Source organism: Rhipicephalus microplus, chromosome 9 (assembly GCF_043290135.1).
Source record: "Rhipicephalus microplus isolate Deutch F79 chromosome 9, USDA_Rmic, whole genome shotgun sequence".
Classification (NCBI taxonomy): Eukaryota; Metazoa; Arthropoda; class Arachnida; order Ixodida; family Ixodidae; genus Rhipicephalus; species Rhipicephalus microplus.
This window is the reverse complement of record NC_134708.1, coordinates 54,820,217-54,841,885: the sequence shown is the minus strand read 5'-3', so window position 1 is coordinate 54,841,885 and position 21,669 is coordinate 54,820,217. Positions and strand designations below refer to the sequence as shown.

At 45.7% G+C, this 21,669-nt stretch overlaps 1 protein-coding gene and 1 long non-coding RNA gene across 2 annotated transcripts in view; both read right to left on the bottom strand.

The window, feature by feature from the left end:
- Window positions 1-21,669, bottom strand: part of LOC142771806 (uncharacterized) — a 578,925-nt gene that overhangs the window by 52,082 nt on the left and 505,174 nt on the right. The window lies entirely within an intron of this gene.
- LOC119165057 (uncharacterized) overlaps window positions 1-21,669 on the bottom strand; it is a 53,492-nt gene that overhangs the window by 5,471 nt on the left and 26,352 nt on the right. Inside the window, exons 4-7 of the mRNA XM_075873677.1 lie at window positions 15,255-15,498; window positions 13,658-13,745; window positions 10,363-10,411; window positions 7,254-7,455 (exon numbers count right to left, since the gene is read on the bottom strand). Coding sequence (XP_075729792.1) covers window positions 7,254-7,455; window positions 10,363-10,411; window positions 13,658-13,745; window positions 15,255-15,498 — 583 coding nt within the window. The remainder of the gene's footprint in view (window positions 1-7,253; window positions 7,456-10,362; window positions 10,412-13,657; window positions 13,746-15,254; window positions 15,499-21,669) is intronic.

Below are 21,669 nucleotides of genomic sequence, written 5' to 3'. Positions count from 1 at the left end.
GCACGTAACCCACGACCTCAAGATAGAAGCAGGCCGGTTGGAACACGTCATGGTAGAGATCGTGCTAGGTACCAGCAACCGTCAGAGCATTTTCATTCTTAATATATACAGCAGTCCAAAGGAACAAAAGCAAGGGTTCAAGACGGTTCTAAAGAAAGCTGTTAGTATCGCCGGGGAATGTCCACTCGTCAGAGCAGGTGATTTCAACGCCCCTCATCATACATGGGGTTACAAGTACAACACTGGGAAAGGAAATCGACTTTGGCAAAGTGCCAGTGAACTTGATCTCACCCTTATCACAGACCCCAGCCTACCAACAAGGCTTGGTACATCTTGCTGCAGGGATTCTACCCCGGACCTTACATTTGTAAGGAACATCACGAAGGCCCAGTGGATGAACCTTGCTGTAGACCTAGGGAGTGACCACTGCATTCTTGCCACTACCTTCTCCGTGGAGCGTAAAAAGCAGAGAGAATTCCATTTCACAGACTGGGATAAGTTCAGGAAGGTAAGGATGGAAAGGGAACAAGATGGTCACAGACAAGGCTTGGAGCAATGGGTCAAACAGATTAAAGATGACATCGAATCCGTCTCCTCCACCCTTACCACAGATTTTCCGGTTGAAAGAATGGATAACCGGCTCGCTCATCTTCTTGAGGCAAAGCAAGCACTACTGAACCGTTGGAAGGATCAGCACCTGAACCGAAGACTGAGGAAGAAGATAGCTGAGGTAAACAGATCAGTCGAGGAACATTGTCGCGCACTATCCAGGCAGCAATGGGACGAAATCTGCAACTCCGTCGATGGTCAGATGCGCAATGGCAAGACATGGAATATGTTAAAGCATCTCCTCAACGAAAACACCACCAAAACAAATCAAAAGCATGTTATCGCTCGAATTTTGCATAAATAGATAGGGCGCACTACAGAACAGCAAGTTGTCCAGCGGCTCGTGCATAAGTACCTCCCAATCAAAAGAGGATTGGCACCACCAAGTAGACAGTACCAGGGCAGGCCCAATCCAGGTCTTGAGGGCGACTTTAACATCGAGGAGATCAGAAGAGCCTTGCATGATCTCAACGGCAGGTCGGCCCCTGGCCCAGACGGTATATCAAACAAGGCCCTTCGTAACCTTGATGATGATTCAATTGAAACCCTGAAGGATATGATCAATGCAGCATGGAAGGAAGGCAGGGTGCCAGAGCAGTGGAAGCTGGCCAGGACGATCCTTATTTCTAAGCCAGGAAATCCCCCAAACTTGGACAACATGAGGCCAATATCCTTGACATCATGTATTGGCAAGGTTGCAGAACATGCCATACTGCACAGGATAAACAAGTACTTGGAAGATAACGACATATATACACACAATATGGTTGGATTCAGGGCAGTGCTATCCACACAAGATGCATTGAAGCTTATCAAACACCAGGTCATCAACAACAAAACGAGAAACGTAAGAGCCATTCTGTGCCTAGATCTAGAAAAAGCGTTTGACAACATCCACCACTCATTCATACTCGAAGCAATTTCCAAGCTTGGTCTGGGGAAAGCCTTCTATGACTACGTATGGTCCTTTCTTACAGATCGGAAAGCCGTTATGAAGATTGCAGATATCGAGACCGCAGCAATCGAACTAGAAGCAAGGGGCACGCCGCAAGGGGCAGTGATTTCACCAATGCTGTTCAACATTGCCATGATTGGACTGTCAAAGAAATTATCGAGCATTGAAGGATTGAAGCACAGCATCTACGCAGATGACATTACCATCTGGTGCACAGGTGGAAGCGAGGGGCAGATTGAGAGCGCCCTGCAAGAGGCGATTGACACCGTAGAAGAGTACCTTCGTCCTTCTGGGCTCAAGTGCTCCTCGAGTAAGTCAGAATTTTTACTCTATCGGACTGCACGCCGGGGACCGAAGCCCAGGGGATGGAAGCCGTTAAACCAGATAGACATCCACCTCCGTACAAATCAAGAGGATTCCATCCAGAGGGTCGACTCCATCAAAGTCCTGGGCATGCTGATAGAGTCTACCGGCGCCAACAGCGAATCTATAGCCAAGTTAACTTGGAAAACAGACAGTGCGGTGCACCTCATACGCAGAGTGGCCAACAAAAGAAATGGGATCAAGGAAGACAACCTTATCAGGTTGATGCATGCGTTTGTTCTAAGCCACTTCACGTACGAGGCAGCAATGCACAACTGGTCAAGAGCAGAGTCTGAGACACTGAATGTGCTCCTCAGGAAAGTTATCAAGAAGGTCCTGGGCCTACCCATACATACCAGCACCGAGCGTCTGCTTGAGCTTGGCATTCACAACACGCTCGAAGAAATAGCAGAAGCCCAAGAGAGAGCACAGTTTGCAAGGTTATCTACAACAAGGTCGGGGAGAATGATCCTGCAGGAGCTGGGCCAACACCCAATGGCAATCAGGCACAATTACAATGATATCCCCGACAACATCAGGGAGAATATCACGGTGTCTCCTATACCAAGAAACATGCATCCAGAACACAACGTCGGAAGAAGAGTAGCGAGAGCCAGGACTATACTTCGTCAAGTCTCAAACGAGGAACGAGGGGTCGCATTTGTTGACGCGGCTTCCTACGCCAATGGGAAAGCGTTTGTGGCAGTGGTGGTCAATGGGGCTGGCCATGTCGTCAACTCAGCGACGGTCAGGACGAAAGACCCAATCATTGCGGAACAGGTGGCCATCGCCTTAGCACTCAAGATGAATAACATTGAAGTCGTCTACAGTGATTCCATGGCAGCACTACGGGCGTTCGCCAAGGGGACGGTCTCTGAACAAACGCTGAGAATACTTCAAGGCAAGAACATAACGCATCATCTTCTGAGTTGGTTTCCAGCCCACCTTGGGCAAATCAACGATTCCCCTCCCAATCTCAATGAAGCAGCACACGAGGTGGCGTGAGAACTCTCCAACCACGCCTCCCCGTGGATGCGTTCTACCGGTGAAGGGGATAACCGGGAAATTCTTACAACATATAACGAGCTCACTAAACATTTCTACCTGTCTAGAAGGATTTTCCCTCTACCTCACAAAAATCTAACCCGGCCCCAAGCATGTACATTAAGGCTTTTGCAAACGCGGATGTACCCTACTTTGAAAATGTTACACATCATGTACCCTGACCTATACCCAAGTAATCTTTGTCCACATTGTGGGGAAATAGCTTCATTAGAACACATGCTCTGGCAGTGCACCAATTTCGCTCATATATCGAACATCCCCTCTGCCAGATGGGACGCGGCAATCCGCAGCTCATCCTTGGCAGATTAGCTCTGGGCTGTCCACCAAGCCCGCGAGGCGGCTGGAGAGCTTGGCATCTCAGTCCCCACGTGGGAGCTGCTCGCAACACAGCGATCTGTGTTTTGGAGGACCAAATAAAAGTTTATCCAATCCAATCCAATCGCGGTGGTATTGTGGCTAAAGTACTCGGCTGCTGACCCGCAGGTCACGGGATCGAATCACTTACCGATGGAGGCGAAAATACTGTAGGCCCGTGTGGTCAGATTTGGGTGCACGTTAAAGAACCCCGGGTGGTCGAAATTTTCGGAGCTCTCTACTACGGCGTCTCTCATAATCATATCGTGGTTTTGGGACGTTAAACCCCTCATATCAATCCATGAAGTGAGACTTTGGTAAATTTTTTGTTGGCTAGTGACGTACGAAGACATTCACGGGGAGTGTTCAGTTCTTGCTGTAACGCTTTTGTTATTTATACTCAGGGCGTTCCCATTCTTACCATACACCCGCGTGCCAGAAAAGAAGCCGGCGCTGCTACGAGCCATCGACCCATTTTTCGAATATATGTTTTCTTAAAAGAATATTCGGTTTGATGGGATAACAATTGGCTCGCTGTAACAATTACGTGACAATCCAACATCCGAAACACATCATCTATGATCAGTGGGTCTTCTTCATCATCATCATAACGATCATCCTCGTGATGAGCCACTTTTATAATCACTGCAGGACGAATGTCTTTCCCGCTGATAACCAGCAAACGAATTTATTACATATGAAACATCACACTTTCTCAATTATGTCACTACATCCATCGAACCCTTCCTCTCCTACGGTCACGCTTCCCATCTTATCACATCCATTCCGATGTCCTTGTTGACCATATGTTTGTCTTTATTTCTCACGACGTGACCCGACAAAGTCAATTTTTCACCGTGCCATATTTACACTTTAAGAAATGATCGAGTAAAAAAGGTGTATTTTTCGCATTCGTCTTTCTTCTTGTCCCTTATTCGTCGTTCTGTGTGTGTTGTGGAGCGGAGTTTTCCTCTGTGGACGTGCCGCGCCATCTAGCAGAGCCGACGCGATATCAAACGCGTGGCGCGCGTCCGAGAAAAGACAAATTGCGTAGTCCCGACGATAGTTATATCGCGAGAACAAAACGACGACACAGAGACAAGAAGGACACGAAAGACACGTGTCCTTCTTGTCTCTGTGTCGTCGTTTTGTTCTCGCGCTATAACTATCGTCATGCCATACCAACTAGCCCAAGCTGCCACACTTCTGCGTAGTCCCGATTCGGCTATGTTTTGGAGCGGAGGTCCATGTTTTAAGGGAAGCCGACCCAGCAGGATTCGGATGCGAAATTAAGGGGTGAGGGTGGGCGGGGGCGCTTGGCAGGCGCGAAAGAAAAAAAAAAATCAGTGAATGGCTTTTATGTCCAAAAATGGAATAAAAAGCGTGTTCATTTCCCGCATGACTACCACAGAGTTGCAAATTACGAACATCTTTCGAAAGTGAAAATACCATTTGAGATCAAAACTGCTATGTTGGTCTTCACATAGGAAGTAATAAGGGAAGGACAGCATAGGGGAAAGGGGGGGTAGCATTTTGATATCGTGGCGGGGACCGCTTAAAACTGCCCCACGGGCCGCAGGTTTCCGCATTGTCGTGTAGATGACTCATTGTTTGGATTACTATTAAATTCAGACAAAGCGGCTGTAATAAAAGCATATAACAGATATAATTAGAAGTAGGCTAACAGGTGGGTAGCCGTTGCATCCTTCGGCCAGTATTAGAAGACGCTAACCACATACAGAAATCTGACAACCTGACCGACATTAATTAGCGTTAACCAGTGCTAGCATGCGAGGTCCTGGTCAGAAATTGCCATTGTCGCCGTCGTACCTGATCACGGAAAGTCATAGTCGTGGGCGTCCGTAGGGGGTGGGGTAAGAGGGGGTGGCTGCTCGCTCGGATTTTTAGATATTTTTCAATACAATAGCAATAGGCTGCGCAGCTTGATTAGGGCACTCAGGCCCCACATATCAACGTGCAGTATTCTTCAGATATCCAGCTGAATTCACACTTTACACACTATACTGACTAAACTTGCTGGTCTCGGAAGGAAAGCGAATGTAGTTTACTAGAGAACGTGTTGTTGGGATAGTTGGTTCATTGTGAAGAAATAGTTAGGATGCTACCCACACAGACGAAAATTCTGTGTCCTTTCTTTTTTTTTTTCATCCACGTGGGTTGTGTCCTTAAGGTTTCTTCAGCAAAAGAAACGCTGCTTGTTTCTAGATGACTCCCCCGCCCCCCTCTCTATGCGGATGCATCCGCCTAGAAAAGTTTGTGTTTAGAAAAAAATATTCGACGATTTAGAGTACAATGCACTCTACTATGGGAGAACACTAAGCTGTCCCAAGATGCCTATTCAACGATTTATATGCCTCGAAAGTTAATCCAGGACAAGCTTTTTTTTTTGCGAACGTCCTTGGTCATTGTCATGTTTCATGTAACTGCATGTAGAAACATCTCTATGGACTCTATCTGCAGAAACCCACGTGACCCTTCGTGGGTTGGACTCTGACTTAAGTAATTTCTCCTATGCCACAGATGTTATATGCTCATATTAGTTATGACTGTTTCCCTTGATTTTCCTTATGTTTTATTCGTTATCATTTATTATCACGTTTATAAGACAGCCTGCTGTAACGGGGCCTAGGATGCCGTCCATATTTTTTATAAAAATAAAAAAAGAGTTTTTAGAACATATCTGGGGACGACGGTCTAGTCACTATTACGTATTCTGACTAGGACAGCATTGTTTGAGTATGCATGAAACGGGTTGGACGTCCGGCCGGGTGACATAAATATTCAATGATTTTAACGCGAAGCAACTCTGCAGGGAGATAACTGAGGTTTAAAAAGTGACTTCCGAGATAGCTCCAGAAAACTGGGGAGGGGGGGGGGGGGGGTTCAACTCTTAACTCGATCTCCCAGGCTACGTCAATGGTTAATAAAATATATTAAACAAATTGTACCTATATAGCCCTCGGTACCATCAGGCTAGCAGTTCTCATAACCAGGCTATTTTACACAGGCTTTGACAACTTTCTCTAAAGGTACTTAACGGTTTCTTAATGTGGTTTTCAGTGAAACAATTGATCTGCTAGGTTTTCTTTAGTGTTATAATACCTTCAGAAGGTAGTTATTGTTGATGAAAATGGAGGGGTACGTGTTCCGGCGATCTCTGATGCCAAGTGAAGACGGCAAACTTTGGTCCTGTTATGACTATCCTGTAGGTTATGTTCATAACACGCTGATATTTTCGAAACATCTTCCGGCTTACTCGTTACCGTTGTTACGAAATTGTTAGAATTAGATAGGGTCGTGTCGTCAGCGCAAAGGTGAATCTTTAACAATAATAACTATACGAAAGGCGAAGGACCAATTATGGAATTCTGCGGTACAGCCACCGTATATACTCGTGTGGCATCCTCGCCCGCGTAAAAGCCGACCCCCGGACTTTGCTAAATGTTCTCCCCAAAAATGTAGTACGAAAATTACTCGTGATTAGCCATACCCTTGATTTTTCATAAGTTCAGCAGCGTTATCGGTTCTGTGCTCCGAGGATCCCGAAGCTTTTTCTTTTTTTTTTTCGGGACACACGACCAGGTAATCGGAAGATTGAAAACAATCGAATGTGTGGCCGACAATGGTTTGCCTGAGGAGGCGAATTCACCAAATATTAATGCACCTTAGCTTAGGGCTCAAAATGCCTGACAGAGGGGCGGAGTTAGGCAGTCTTTTTTGTTTCTCTTCGTTTTTTTTCTTTCCTTCTCTTTTTGTTGCCTTTGCTCTGTTCACGTTTTTTCCTACACAGTAACAACACAGTAACAACACAGTAACAACACAGTTACAACGCAATTAAAAACAATGATGACGCATTTTTTGCCTATCCCCTGAGGCGTGCGCTTACCGTAATATGACAAACTCGAGTGCAAACTGTCCCACGTAGTCCAGCGGCCGGTACGAGACGCTGGAACCGATGCGGCGCGACTTGGATGGGTGAAGCAGGGCGCGCAGGAGGAGGTCGCGATCACGGAAAGAGTACGACGACAGCTTCTCGTCCACCAGACGCTGGGGGAAGCGAAGGGACGACTTGGCAGCTGCATCCAAGCCTGAACGAATCACGCAGGCAAGGCATTCATTGATCGAGAACTTGCATTAGAGTATTCTGTAAAGAGGTTTGACTGCCGTACTTACGTGCTCACAGTATGTAAGTTTGGTGCACTTCTGGAGCATTCCTGGAGCACAGCTGGAGCACTCCTAATGTACTCGCATGCCACCAAGATTTGTGAGCGACCCAATCGGTTAGAGTTAAGAAGATTTGTTTTAGAATGTAAATAGCGTTTCTTTTTCTCCCTTTATTTAGCCAGCCATACTGTGTACCCACCATGGTAGTCCAGTGGTTATTGTGCTCGGTTGCTGACCCGCAGGTCACGGGATCAAATCCCGGCTGCGACGGCTGCATTTTCAATGAACGCGGAAATGCTTAAGGCCCATGTGCTTATATTTGGGTGCCCGTTATTGAACTCAAGGTGGTCGAAACTCCCAAAGCCCTCCACTAAGGCATCCCTCGTAATAATATTGTTATAGCATATGGGATGAGATGGTTTTATTTACAGGTGATGGACGATGGTTTTTGTTGCGAACAGCGCCCTTGCATGATGTTCCTTCTTCTCTTCTGCTCTGCCTTTCGCATGTGCGTTACGTTTCGCCGGTAGCAGGCGAAGTCGGTAGGGTGAGTGAGGATTACCGCGGAGGGTAGACAGGTTTCAGGCGAGCAACATGAGTCCGCTGAGTTCTGACCAATCACTGACCGTTGCACAGGAGACGAACTATTACGTATACGTAGTAAGTTGGCTGAGACGGTCCACAACAACGAATGGGCCTGAATATTGTGACAGGAGCCTCTGATCAATCCACGCTTGCATTGTGATGTCCAGAGTAATACGAAATCGTCTTTTTCGAACGATACTGGTTCGTGATGGTCGTCGCCTCTCTCATTCGAACGACGTTGTGAAGCGAGAGTACGAAGAGGTGCTATTCGACGGGCTTCTTCCACGAGGCACGAAGTCTTCGATACGGAATCATCCTTGTGCAGAATAAAAGGAAAGAAAGTGTCCAGGGGGCTCCGCAGTAATCTTGCGTTCAGGAGGGAAAGTGGGCTAAAGTCCGTTGTTTCATGCTTAGCCGTGTTGTACACGTAAGTGATAAACGGCAACACGGCATCCCAGTTCTTATAATTGGAGGAAACGAACATGGCAAGCATGTCGGTCAGCGTTCTGTTTGTCCGTTCAACAAGGTAATTTGTCTTTGGTTGATACGGTGTAGAGTGACGGAACTGTGAAGTGCACAGTCGAAATAATTCGTCAACGTCATCAGCGGTAAACTGGCGGCCGTGGTCACTGATCCGATACAATATCATTGTTTAGGGACATTAAGCCTAAGCAATAATTAATATAGCATGACTGGTTGTCGTATGAGCAAACGACCCAGCTTACATTATGACGTCACACCCAAAACACACACGCCAGCGACGTAATGTAACTGCGAATGAGCACACACATGCACACAAATGAGCACGCGCAAGTGATGTGCACAGGGAGCTGCGGCTCCACCAGTGCATGCAGACACGACACTTATTCCTTTCCTATGAGTTTACTGCACGTGTTTAGCAGTAGAACAAAAAAGAAAGAAAGAAATGAAAAAAAGGAAGGAAGAAAGGAAATGGTCTACTTAATAGCGACGAGAGTATAGGCCGACTTGCTCGGGCGTTAGGGCATGCGCAGGAAATTCTTAATTTACGGAAAAAAAGGTGTCGCTAGAAGTACACGACATGTACAGTGCACGATATTGACAAAAAACTACTAGTTCAAACATAAAGTCATTGAAGCTCAGATTAATGGACATGACCTCCTTGGAGGAAAGTATAAAGTAAGCTTACTTTCTTTTTTTTTTAGAAAATAGCATTCAAAATGACCCAAGCTTGCGCTTGTGACATATAGTTAAATTTGTGTTTTTTTTTGTCCTGTCCCGTTCACACACCATCGCCGTATTTTCGATGAAGGTAAACATAAATCAGGCAATCGCACAAGCTACAGCAGTCCCCGGCCCCGTTAACTTATTCATTGGATGGTATACTTTGTAAAATTGTGAAACCTCTTCGGTTTTTGTTTTGTGAGTTTAATACAATAATATTATGGGGGGGGGGGTTTACAGGCTAAATACATGATATGATTACGAGACGTAGTCGAGGGCTTTGACAATTTCGACCATCTGCGGTTCTTTGACGTGGCACCGACATTGCACAGTACCTGGGACAGAGCTCTGGCACCTAATCTCCATCGAAAGATGACCGCCGCTTCCGGGGAACCAATCTACGGGCTTCAGGTTAGTAGCCAGGCACCATAACTATCTTTTACCACTGAGATGGACTTTTCATTGGTTTCGGTAGCCATATCCTCTCTGAAAACGACTTCGTTTGTCTTGCACGAAAATGCACGCAATGAAGTTTAGTTTCAGTATATCGTATTCCTCGAATACGTCATCCTTACGAAGTATTGTTGTTTACCCAGAAGAGATAAAAATAAAAACACTTGCGCTTACGTGAACACCGCATACACAACTCACGACATTTATTAATTGTAGTCGTGTGCCTACACCCTTGGACAAAAAGAGATAATAATTTCTCAGTTGCTAAACAAAAGAAAAAAAAGAGAAGAAGAAACGAGCTGAAGAAGAAGTCTTGGGCAACTATTTGACAGTGGCGACCGAATTTGAATGAAGCCGAAATGCAGAATCACTTGTTGGCTAAAACTTATTTGCCCTCTGGAATATTCTGGACTAATAAATAAACATGCGGAGCCATTCAGTGCGGCTTCTCTTCCAGCACCCACATCATTCGATCGACCAATGAAAAATCAATCAATCAATCAATCAATCAATCAATCAATCAATCAGTCAGTCAGTCAATCAATCTATCAATCAATCAACGATGACGAGGAAGAAACAGCAGAGCTTACCGAAAGGTGTAGTAATCGCAAATGATGCTGAAAACGGCGGTTCTTCCTCCTACGAAAAACGAAAAAAAAAAACGTTATTTTTTCTAATGTGACGCTCAAGCAGGTCGCCTTATACGTGCGAGATGTACGAACGTTCCATTCTGCCATAATCTGTGGTTAATTGCGAAGTTGACAAGCGCAAAATTAAGACAGGCTGCATGCGCCGAAGCTAGCTTCAGTCGTCTCGCACACACTTCGTACGCGCGCCGCATTTCCCTAAATCTGACGCTTGTCTTTCATGCACAGTCACTTCGTTGTTGCACGCGAATGTTCCTGAAGAGAGGCTATAAAGAAGCCACACTTTCGTAGTAGATCACAGACTCTGAGGTAACAAAGGTAACACAAAGTTAGTATGCAGTTTACGTGCTTCTAACTGCGGAGAACTTTAAAGGTATACACTAGATAGCAAAACGAGTTTTTGCCTATTAGTAAAGTACTCATTTACAATATTTAAAACACCACTCTTACCACAATACGGGGCGAGAAAACAAGCGAAAATGAGATTCTTACACCGTGACAAACCTCGTGACAGACATCGTGACGTCATATATTTCGATAGCGTCTTCTGGGATATACTTAGCTTACAGTTGATAAACGTGAAATACATTGTCATATGTAGGTGTCATAAACCTATAGCAAGCGAAGTTTTAGAAAATTTCATCCAGCCAATGTCACCAAATTTGGCAAAAACACATTTTTAACTTTTCTATGTCACGCACGAAGATTTCAGCGCTAAGTTAAGAACTCGAAGTTCAACCTCGAAGGAGCCCTGCAACACTTTTTGAGTATGGTCAGAAAACACTGCCGATCGGCAGTAGAGGCTCCCGATAACACGCGAGCCAAATATTATAGTGCAGCACGGGGCCCGCCATTCGCAATAAATGAGCAAAGTCAGCTAAAAATGGCTTTCTCTTCTCTTGACAAATCACGGAATAATTCCAAAAATTGATTGATTGATTTGTGAGGTTTAACGTACCAAAACCACCATATGATTATGAAAGACGCCGTAGTGGAGGACTCCAGAAATTTTCACCACCTGGGGTTCTTTAACGTGCACCCAAATCTGAGCACAAGGGCCTGCGACATTTCCGCCTCCATCGGAAATGCAGCCGCCGCAGTCGGGATTTGAACCCGACCTGCGGGTCAGCAGCCGAGTACCTTAGCCACTAGACCACCGCGGCGGGGCTCGGACGGAATAAGCCAAAAAATCACTCGTAGTAAGCCCATCTATCAGCCATTGGCTGATTTGAACATGGCGCGCTCAGTCGTTAAAGATATTACCGCGGAAGGCCCTGACTTGTCCACGCACGCACGCGCCATCACACCCAAAAAGCAGCGCATTCGAAGAAAAAAAAGAAAAACTGCTCAAGGTCACAAGGTGCACGTGACGTTTTTCTTTGCGCCTGCCATCCCTCCCTGGTTAGATTCCAATGCTTTCATCGGGACGAGAGAAGAAAGAATGCAATTGCAGCTTGCGACGAATCCTTGTAACTCCACTCGCACTGGACAGATTTTTAAAATTTTTGCGCTGTTTAATTTGTGAGTCAATAAGCTCTTCCAGAGAGTTCATTCCGCGGCTACTTGAAAAAAGTGTGTCAGGGCCCCTTTAACTATCTACGCTAATATTAAACTTATGATGGTGAAAGATATGGCATTAGAGTTCTCAGAGTGCAGTTTGTAAATCTAAACCAAGTCATCATTTCTCTTTTGTGTCCCTTTAAGGGACCGCCCTGTCGTCGCATGTCACGCCTTGTAGTTGCTCACGTTTGATGCAGATAAGCCGAGCAGTGTGCTCGTTTTGAATGACAGCACTTGGTTGCCTGGAAACGCCAGCGCCGACGGGCTATTTTCGTCTGCACGGGCCATGAAGGAAAGAAAAAAGAAAATAGGGATCATGACCTCACGCAGCCAGTCTTAGCAAGCGAATCTGGTTTGAAGCCAGCAGCGTCGGCCCAACACGTCACCTTTCACGTCAGGATCACGCAAGGAACGGTACTTCCCGAGACTTCGGGGTATGGCACCCCGTAGCCCTTGTCAAAACGCGCTTGTACGGCGAAGGCGGACCGGCTCACGTAAGAGGTTCGAAAACGGAACTACACCGAGAGTACTGAAACATACCACACACCATGACGTTTTGATCACGTGTCGGGCCGACACGGTGGGCTTCACTAGCGCGACGTAATGCTCTCTCCTTTAATTTTTCTTCCTCCATGGTACGAGCCCACAAAGCGGTAGAGAAACGCCAGTCGCGAGTAGCGAGTAAAGACACATATCAACGGGAGAGAGAAGCGGAGGCGAGACGCCGGTGCCGGGAGCACGGTGAAGCCAGCAAGACACCGTGAGGCAAAGTATGGCAGCTGCGACGCAGTAGACACCACAGATGTCGTCACCCTGAATGGAAGGAAACACGCATCAAGGTACCGTAGTACCCTATGGTCCACTACGGTCCACTAAAGTCCCTTGATATCGAGAAAGCAGTGACACCCTCCCCCATATCCTCTCTAATGAGTCCAACTTTCCTCTCCCAAGCGTCCAAACCTTATTTACAACCTCTCCCAAACAGCCGCCAGGCAGGCGCCGGCCGTATAACCCGGCTCGCGCCACTGAGTCTCTCGGTTGATTTCAAGCCGAACGGTTGTGCTGTCCACGATCTCAGAGGCCAGCGCAGCTCTCACCGATCGGCCCACCATCCGCGATCTCGTGACGCCGTGCAGCTCTCGCCGATCGGTGCCCCGTGCTCGGACTCCTTCGACCGTGTCCCCATCTTTCCTATCTGTTCTCTCCTCTTTCTTCCCTGGTGTGTGGCGAGTGCTTTGTAATATATATCTTTCTACTTTTCTTTTTTATCCCCTTACGCCATCCCCTACAAGAAGCTTAGGCGTGTCGCCTACAAGGTAGACACAAATTAGCTCCTGTTTCCTCTCATTCAAGAACCACTTACTTGAAGATGAGCGGGCAAATAAGCAAAATGTTCGCACATATCCTTTTTTTTTTTCATTTGTAGAAAGCGCATGTAGGTTAGAAGCTGGGTGCACAGTTTGTTACTTTATATTTATTTTTTGGCAAGGTAAACGGGTGCTTGTTAGCATTTTGCTTTTAGCTGTTTTTGCTTTTGGGGTGCGCAAATTCAGTGCGTGTCAGGGGGCGCGTTGTATTGGCGTAAATACAATGAGTTTCCCGTGACGTTAAGCCACCGTCATATTACTCTAGTTCTTCATGGCATATGACATGCCAGAACATAATAGAATGACCTTACCCTTTGTCTTCGCTGTGGCACTGTCCAACCAGGCTTTGTGAAAGCTACTATCTTTAATGAGCTCGGAGTTGCGGATGACAGCGACGATCTGCGATGGGAATAAATAAATAAATAAATAAATAAATAAATACGTTAAAGTGTTGTTTATTCCCGTTCACACTAGCGGAATAGAACCAACTGGATGATACTGTTTCTAACATGTAATGGCCATCAGAATTTTTTGACAAATAATGAAGAAACAGTGAGTCTCTAAGAGCATTCACGTAAACAGGGTCACCTGCACGGACTTTGAAATACGTTCACCTAAAAGATATAAAATATTGAAACCTTGGTGCTTAAGGCATGTTGATCCTGCGGTGTAATGTTTAGGGCACTTGAAAGAGAAGCTTTTTGGGGTTTTTCATTTGTTCCTTTCTATAACTGTATTACCGTGCTGGTCCTTGGCGGATTCTCGTAAAGCTTCATGTTTCTACTGCGGAGCTATCCATGCGTATATAATTCTGAGATTTTATTTGATTGATATGTTTGGTTTGATGTCTCAAAACCAGCATATGATTACGAGAGACGGCGTAGTGGAGAGTTTGGAAAATTTCAACCACCTGGGGTTCTTTATTGTGCACGCACATTTGAGCACATGAACCCACAGTATTTTCACCTCCATCAAAAATGCAGCTGCCGCGAGTTGGGGATTATAGGTCGTCCAAGGAATAGCTCAGGAACAAGTGTGTATGAAAACATTTTGAAGCAATTCAGAGAAACGAAGGGGATCCTCCATTCAGTGGCAGAAGATTCTAGTGCATTAGAGCGGAAAAACTGTTACCGGTACAGCATCAACTGCATGGCTTTTACGACGAGGACAAGTTTGATTAGCCACGGAAAGCACACGAAGAAAAGACAGTTGACGAAAACATTGTCTTGCTCTAGCAACAGCCCACCGTGACGTCACAAATTTCGATGGCATCTGCTGGTTTCTCTTTAGTCTAGTCTACGTGATGTAGCCTACCAATATAGTAAGACGGCAATACAACAATTCGGGATGTTTGTAGCATGTGTGCAAGCCGTTACAACGGTCGTCAGGATTTTTCTTGTATGAGTTGCTCACACGTGATGACAGTCGCAGCATCATAATGCACTGGTTCATAAACATGGGGGCCTTGATGAAGCAAAGATAGAATTATCACGTCGTTTTAAATTGCTTCAATCACATAACGACGAGGCCAGAATTTCATTGGCATCTGAGCGTCGATAACAAGCGAACTAGCAAGTCATGTTATGATAACGTTGACACGGGATGTTCATAACCTTGTATGTGCCATGTGGTGCACCAACGCGGTGGGTTCGGTGACGTCAGTGCAAGCCATCCGTGGTCGAAAAGATAACCTAGTCTATCAAAGGTTAATGTGTTCATAGAAAACATCGCGTCTTTATGTGCCATGTGGTGCACCAACACGGCGGGCTCAGTGACGTCAGTGCAAGCCATCCGTGGTCGAAAAGATGTCCTAGTCTATCTGAGGTTAATTTGTTCATAGAACACATCACGTGTTCCAATGTACTTCAACCATAAACATCTCCCACAGTATGGGGCATGCGTACGAACCCTACGACGTCCGCATCCATTGCGGCGCCGGTGAAGAGGATGTCCGCGTCGTCGGCCACGATCAGAGCCAGCTCGCTCAGCTCCAGCGAGCGGCTTTGCAGAGCGCGAGCCAGAGCAGCGCCAGTGGTCAGCGTGACGTTCTTACTGGACAGCGAATGGCGGCTCAGCGAGTCCAAAGCACGACCAACCAGGAGCGACCGGTAGGTACTCTTGAAGTAATTCTCGTACTGGTGAGCCATGGACCCTGCGAATTTTCCATCTTAATGGAAACTGCCGCGTCAGCCCTTCGATTCTACCGCGCCGAGTCAACTCCGCTCTACAGAGTGAGAATGGTATTGGCATACACTTCTCCAGCATGAAACTTCAAGCTATCGTCTGCTGCTTCTCTATTGGGCAATAATGCAATGAAGTGGACATAGATGTGGTCAGGGTTTCCAATTAGTGGGGGGGGGGGGAACCTTTCCTGGTGTTGGACACCAGAGGACAAGCTTCACACTGAAAAAAAAAAAACGTGAAGTGTTCACTTAAGGACTCGTTTCCTTTGTTAGACACAATAATAATGAGAACTAACAAGTAATAATCCCAGGGAAGCATAGGGGATGTAACAAGTAATTGTAATGTAAATGTAAAGAAAGAGAAGTGACCAAAAGATAACTTGCTGCAGTATGATGAGAACCGGCAACCTTCAAATAAGGCGTCCAATGCTCTACCACTGTGCTACGAGGGGGGTCCTACGCTATATACCATGTTCACTTAATCGAGGGAGTGTGAGTTAGTGTCATCTGCTGCTTTTACAGCGAGTGTGGAACACCTTTTTGCCTGTTTGGCGTCACGTAATACGTGGTGTTTTTTAGAGGTGCCATGCATTATTGTTTGTTCTCAAATTAATTGTGTCTAACAACGGATAAAAAACGACGAAAGTGTAGCGATGTTACATTCGTGACATGGTTTGCCTTCGGTTCCTGACTTACAACAACAGTTTTTCGGGATGCAATACTAGACACTACTGACCACCATTACCTTCGGCATGATGGGTGGTTATAAGTGTAATTTTTTCAATCATGGGACAGAACCTCTTGAGCGAACGTATAGGCAGACCTTGCGCCCCCCCCCGCCCCTTAGGAGATTGGGGGTAGAGGAACCTCCCTGCACCGCGTGAGTGCCTGTGGCCTAAAAAAAAAAAAAACCCGTGAGGTAACAACCAATAGCCCCGCTAGCGCTTTCAGTTTTAGAGGAGGAACCTCGTGCACACCATGGATGGAAAATTCAGCTGGTCCCGTTGGGCGGACACTAATGAAACTGGTGGTGGCGTGCAGTGGGGTTGAATCAAGTGGAATGAAGTAGAAGTGAAGTGGGACTGACGTGTCATAAAGTGGGTCACTGAAGTGCGGGGAGTGACGGAAGCAGTAGTGGGTGTAAGCTGTGGGAGCAGTGAGCATAGGACAGAAAAACCTGTGAAGCTCACTCAGGCTCGATAAATACTTCTTGCTCTTTGGACACACTCTGACACTGACTCACCAAAATTTTCTTCTACCAGACTCTCTCGGACTGAAACACAGGGCTCGAGTCTGAGTGTCAGTGAATCCGAGCGAGTCTACTCATTAGTCTGCTAGCATATAATTAGCTTTCTCGACCAAGGTGTCAAAACTTTTCAACATCGATATCTCACGTAATCAGTGTTGCTCTTGGCGCCGTTTAGCATACTGAGTAGTCGGAATAATACGAGGTTGGAGGAGTGGCATAGATAGCGGGATTTACCCACGCTTTCCGTAAAAATGCTACGACTATCTACGATAATCCGCGGACACGAAAACTACGTCAAAGAGCAGCTGGGTTGAAAAAAAAAAGACGGATTTCTTACTTGCGCAATAAAACGTTTTTTTTTTTGCTTCCAGAATATGCACGAATGGTTTGCAAGGGAGCCTCTTTTGTAACTAATGCACCGGGTACTGGCGTGTGACACATCGGTAAACGTAATATCGAAAGCGAAGCTCGTGTGGATAAATTGCCGGTCATGTCTGCCCCGCTAACACTACCTATATCAACATCATGAGCGTGCCCCTATTAAAGAGATTTTCTCTAGTTCGAAATCGGAGTCCTCATTGGGACGGGAATATCTACAAAAAGTTCTTCACGGCATGTGACCTAATTAGGCCAGTGAAACAAAAATTGCTGTAGCTGCCTGCAGGTTGATGGCTTTGAGGGCAAGGGGTGTACTATGACGCACGCGCACACAGTGGAAATTGATGACGTCAGAGAAAAGCTGAATGCGGCAACCTCGAGACAACGTAGCCGGGCGTCTTCGCTCACGCTCTTTTACGACTTGACCTTTTTCTGGTCGACGTCTTTTGCTTAGTTTTCCTGTTTCTATTTTCAAGACTCCTCCTTCGACAATAGAAGCTTTACTAACAAAAAAAAGGTAACCTGGTATCATGGCCCAATTAGCAATGGAGTTTGACCTAACCTACCTCGAATTAAGGTCTCTTAGTTGTATTTACGAGGCGGCCGGTGCGAGACATCGTAACCATTCCAGGAACACGTGTCATTCAATGGCCTGCCACCTATTCACATATACTTACTTTGTACTTTCGGCGTACGACTGTTTCGTAACGACCTCAAGGTGTTCAGGATCGTCCGCCTCGAACAAGAGGTTCCCTTCTTTGCGTAACACCCTTATAGACGTCGCCGAAGGCATGTGTAGCAGTCTCTAGTAACACGATCTCCCCTAGTATATTTTTCTGTTAGAGTCAGTGACGAGCTCGCATTGCGTCTACCCACAAAGGCGGCATTTGCACCCACCTCCCAGCATCCTGTACGTCCCGGTCGCAGTATTTCACGTCGCCTTGTTTCCATCGTTACCTGCAGTGCGTCGCTGTCTCTATTTGTGCTCATCTATTCTCAACATATTTGGTGAGCGGGCGGTTGAATACAGCGCGGAGTAGCGTGAGTCTTGTTAAGCGGAAACCATGCTGTCTCCTGCTACCATGTGACTCGCGCCTTATGCTTCATGACGTCATGAAAACGCAAGTAGGCATGCTCAGAAACGAAACATAGCCCATTGCGTAAATAAGGTAGGGTATAATCGGAGATAGCAAAACTTTTCATAAAAAGCTTGTAAAATACGTTACTAACTACTTTTGGGAAGCTTTTGTAGGTGTAATGAATTACCTTACATATTGCAGCTGGCCTAAAGGACTCGTGGGGAGTGTTTCGAACCATACGCACAAACAAGGAGACAAAGAAAAATGACGCGTCGTTGGACAAGGAAGTGTAGTTGATGGTATAGAGGTCAATTGGGTCTTTGTCAGTGCGCTTCCTTCCTGCGTCTTTGTCAGTGCGCTTGGCTAGAAATGCCCCACAAGGTGTGCCACCAACCAACTCCGGCAAGCGCTGTTATCATGACATTAACCATTATACATTGCCTTAACTTTTGAAAAGTAATTAGGTTTGATTTAAGTTGCTTTAACACAATTCCTGCACAACACGTGTGCACTTATTCACATATACATTTATATCTTAAAAATAGTTGTTCATCTTAGAACGCTTGAATTTTGGCCCTCTAATCGAATTGTCTCTTATTGCTTCTTCTTTTCCTGATAGGTATTTTTATGCTACAACAGAAGCGGACGTGGCACCATGTGAGAGTTTGAGCGAAGTAAGCTCTAAATCAAAGTTTCCATCGGTTTACTCGCTTGAAGTAATCCATCACATTACTCATCAGGCAAAATGAATTTAGTTACTGTAAATTCATATATGCGATGTCTCAGTGTAGACCATTATTTATGTCACTATTAATCTCATCTATAATATTTATGAGGATGAATGGGTTTCGATTCATGAGAGAAGGGGGAGTATCTGATAAACTGTAATAATAAAAATATTCGAGGTTTTACGTCCCAAAAGTACAATAGGATCATGAGAGGCGCTGTAGTGGAAATGCACAGTTAGGCAGTGGGTCAAATTCGACAACGAACAGGCACGCTGCATAATTACAGCTGACGCAAGCCGGTGGTACTAGGAGACCCCTGGAAACATTACTCTTGAAGTGGACATAAAAAAAGGAGGGGATTACGGCAACAATGCAAAGGCGCCGTCCAGGAACCATGTTTAGTAGCGTGCATACACTACAAGTCATCACGAAACGTGAAGTCGCTAATATTGTGTGATAAAGGATTCGTAGTACGCGTTTATAAAGTGTTCTGTAGGCTAAAGCAGGTGTAAAAGAAAACTAAGGCAGCCAGTCCTGAAATGAAGCAGTTCTAGCGCAAAATACTTTGCTTGTAAAAGCTTAACGCTTGAAAAACATAACGAGTTAAACTGAAGATCGTTTAGAGGTGCCGGCCGAAGACCGGGTTTTCGACACCTCTTCGCAAATCGAAATCGGGCTTCCTAAACTGCGCTTCTTAAACTTCAACGACGTTATTTTTTCCGAAATTTCACTGAGGATCTTAATATTTCACCAGTTATTACTCAATTTTAAAGCTCCTCACAGAAGTGAAGAGGCTGTTAACTTCTATAGAACCCTAACCTTTTTTGGCAATAATCTCAATTTAATTTTATATTTTGTATTAGAGTACAGTCTTTTCATGCAGGGTTACCATTTATTCACAAATGATAAGCGTTATGGCAGCGTCATCTATAGATCATACTTCATATTTTTTGTGGCGACATATACATCGCCCTAAGGCATAATAATTTTTTTTGTTGATGTGTAATAGGTGTGCGCCGTTAGGCCAGGAAGGAAGGAAGGAAGGAAAATAAAGGAAAAAGAAAAGCAGGGAGGTTAACCAGCCTATAGGCAGCCGGTTTGCTACCCTGCGCATGGGAGAGGGATGGGGGAGATGAAAGAGAGCAGAGAGGGAAGAGAGAAACAGGTCATTCGGCAGCACATGCGCGCACACTCAGTCATAGTCCAGTCTTGTCTTTCGCGGTGTGTGACATTGCTCTTACAGTCGCTTGTTCAAGTCGGTGTCGCGTAGGAATTTCAACAGAGCTTTCGTCGCCTTCTGTTGCAATGTCTTCTCTCGGGCACTTGACAGAATAGTGTTCACAGACTGTTGTCGATGCGCGCAAAAGCGGACGCCAGTGACTGTTAGGCCAGTGTAGCGCATGAAGTGAAGGAGTGTTTTGTGGAATGTGTGCTCAGCAGTCATAACTGATTGTATCCCTGTATAGCGAAGGCCAGTTCGCAGGAGGTAAAGGGAACGTTCCGACTGCTGCCCTTGGAATACTTACATAAGCATAGGTCGGTGAACTCGCTCTTGAGTAGATTCCCTCGGACTCAGATCGAGCAGTGAGTCCGAGTCCTAATTAGCCTGGGTGAGTAATATTTGGTGAAACTGAGTCCAAGTCAGAACAAAGCGCAAAATAAATTTCTTCGGTGAGTCCGAGTTCGAATTAGTCTGGGTGAGTAATATTTGGTGAGACTGAGTCCCGGTCAGTCCAAAGCAGAAAATAAAATTCTTCGGTGACTCCGGGTGACTTCCAGGTTTTATTGTCGACTTATGCATAGAAGATCGCATTTAAGTTTTCAATTCGACTATCATAAAAGCAGATGTTTGGCACTGTCTAGATTGTACGACCAATTTGTACTACCTATATTTTTTCCTTGATGCCTTCAAAGCATAGCTGTTCGCAGCTGTGGTTTTTTCTTAGGAGAAAGAGAATGGATGGATGGATTGATTGATATTGCTGTACCCTTTAGATCGGGCGGTGGCTCACGCCACCAAGCCGTGATACTGATGAAACAAAAACTAGATTTATTTATTTTTTTTTGCTAGCCACAGGGGCCTGTGTTCCTTTTCTGCTATTTCGATGCACTTCGTCACGGAGAACAGATTGTCTTCCAACCTTCTGTGTTTCCGAAACCCATTCTGCAGTTCCTCCAGCACTCCCTGATCCTCTATCCATGCCTGCAGTCTTTTCTTTGTAATCTGCATCGCCAGCCTGTAGACCACTGATGTTACTGTTATAGGATGGAAGTTGTTTATGTCAGCTTTGTCCCCCTTTCCTCATCCTACTCATCCTGCTAAGTTTCCATCCATCGAGGACTTCAACATCGATTATAATTTTGCTCACTGCCTCTCTCAAAGCCTGCTTAGACTTCGGACCACATGTCTTTATCAGCATAATTGGAATGCCATCTGGGCCTGTTGATGTACTACTAGGAACCCCCTTCTCAGCCCTTTCCCACTCTCGTTGTGAAAATGGAGCCATTGCGTAACTTGATTCATCCTTGTCTATTGTGGTGCATAAAGCACTTCTATGTTCAAATTTTTCTGTCACCATTGTTCTTATATATTCAATAGCTTCGTCCCCTTCTAGCCTAGCACCTTGAGCTGTACTTATAAACATCTGCTCTACACTTGTCTCACTTTTTAGGGAGTTTAGATGGTTCCAAAATTTCGCAGCTGCC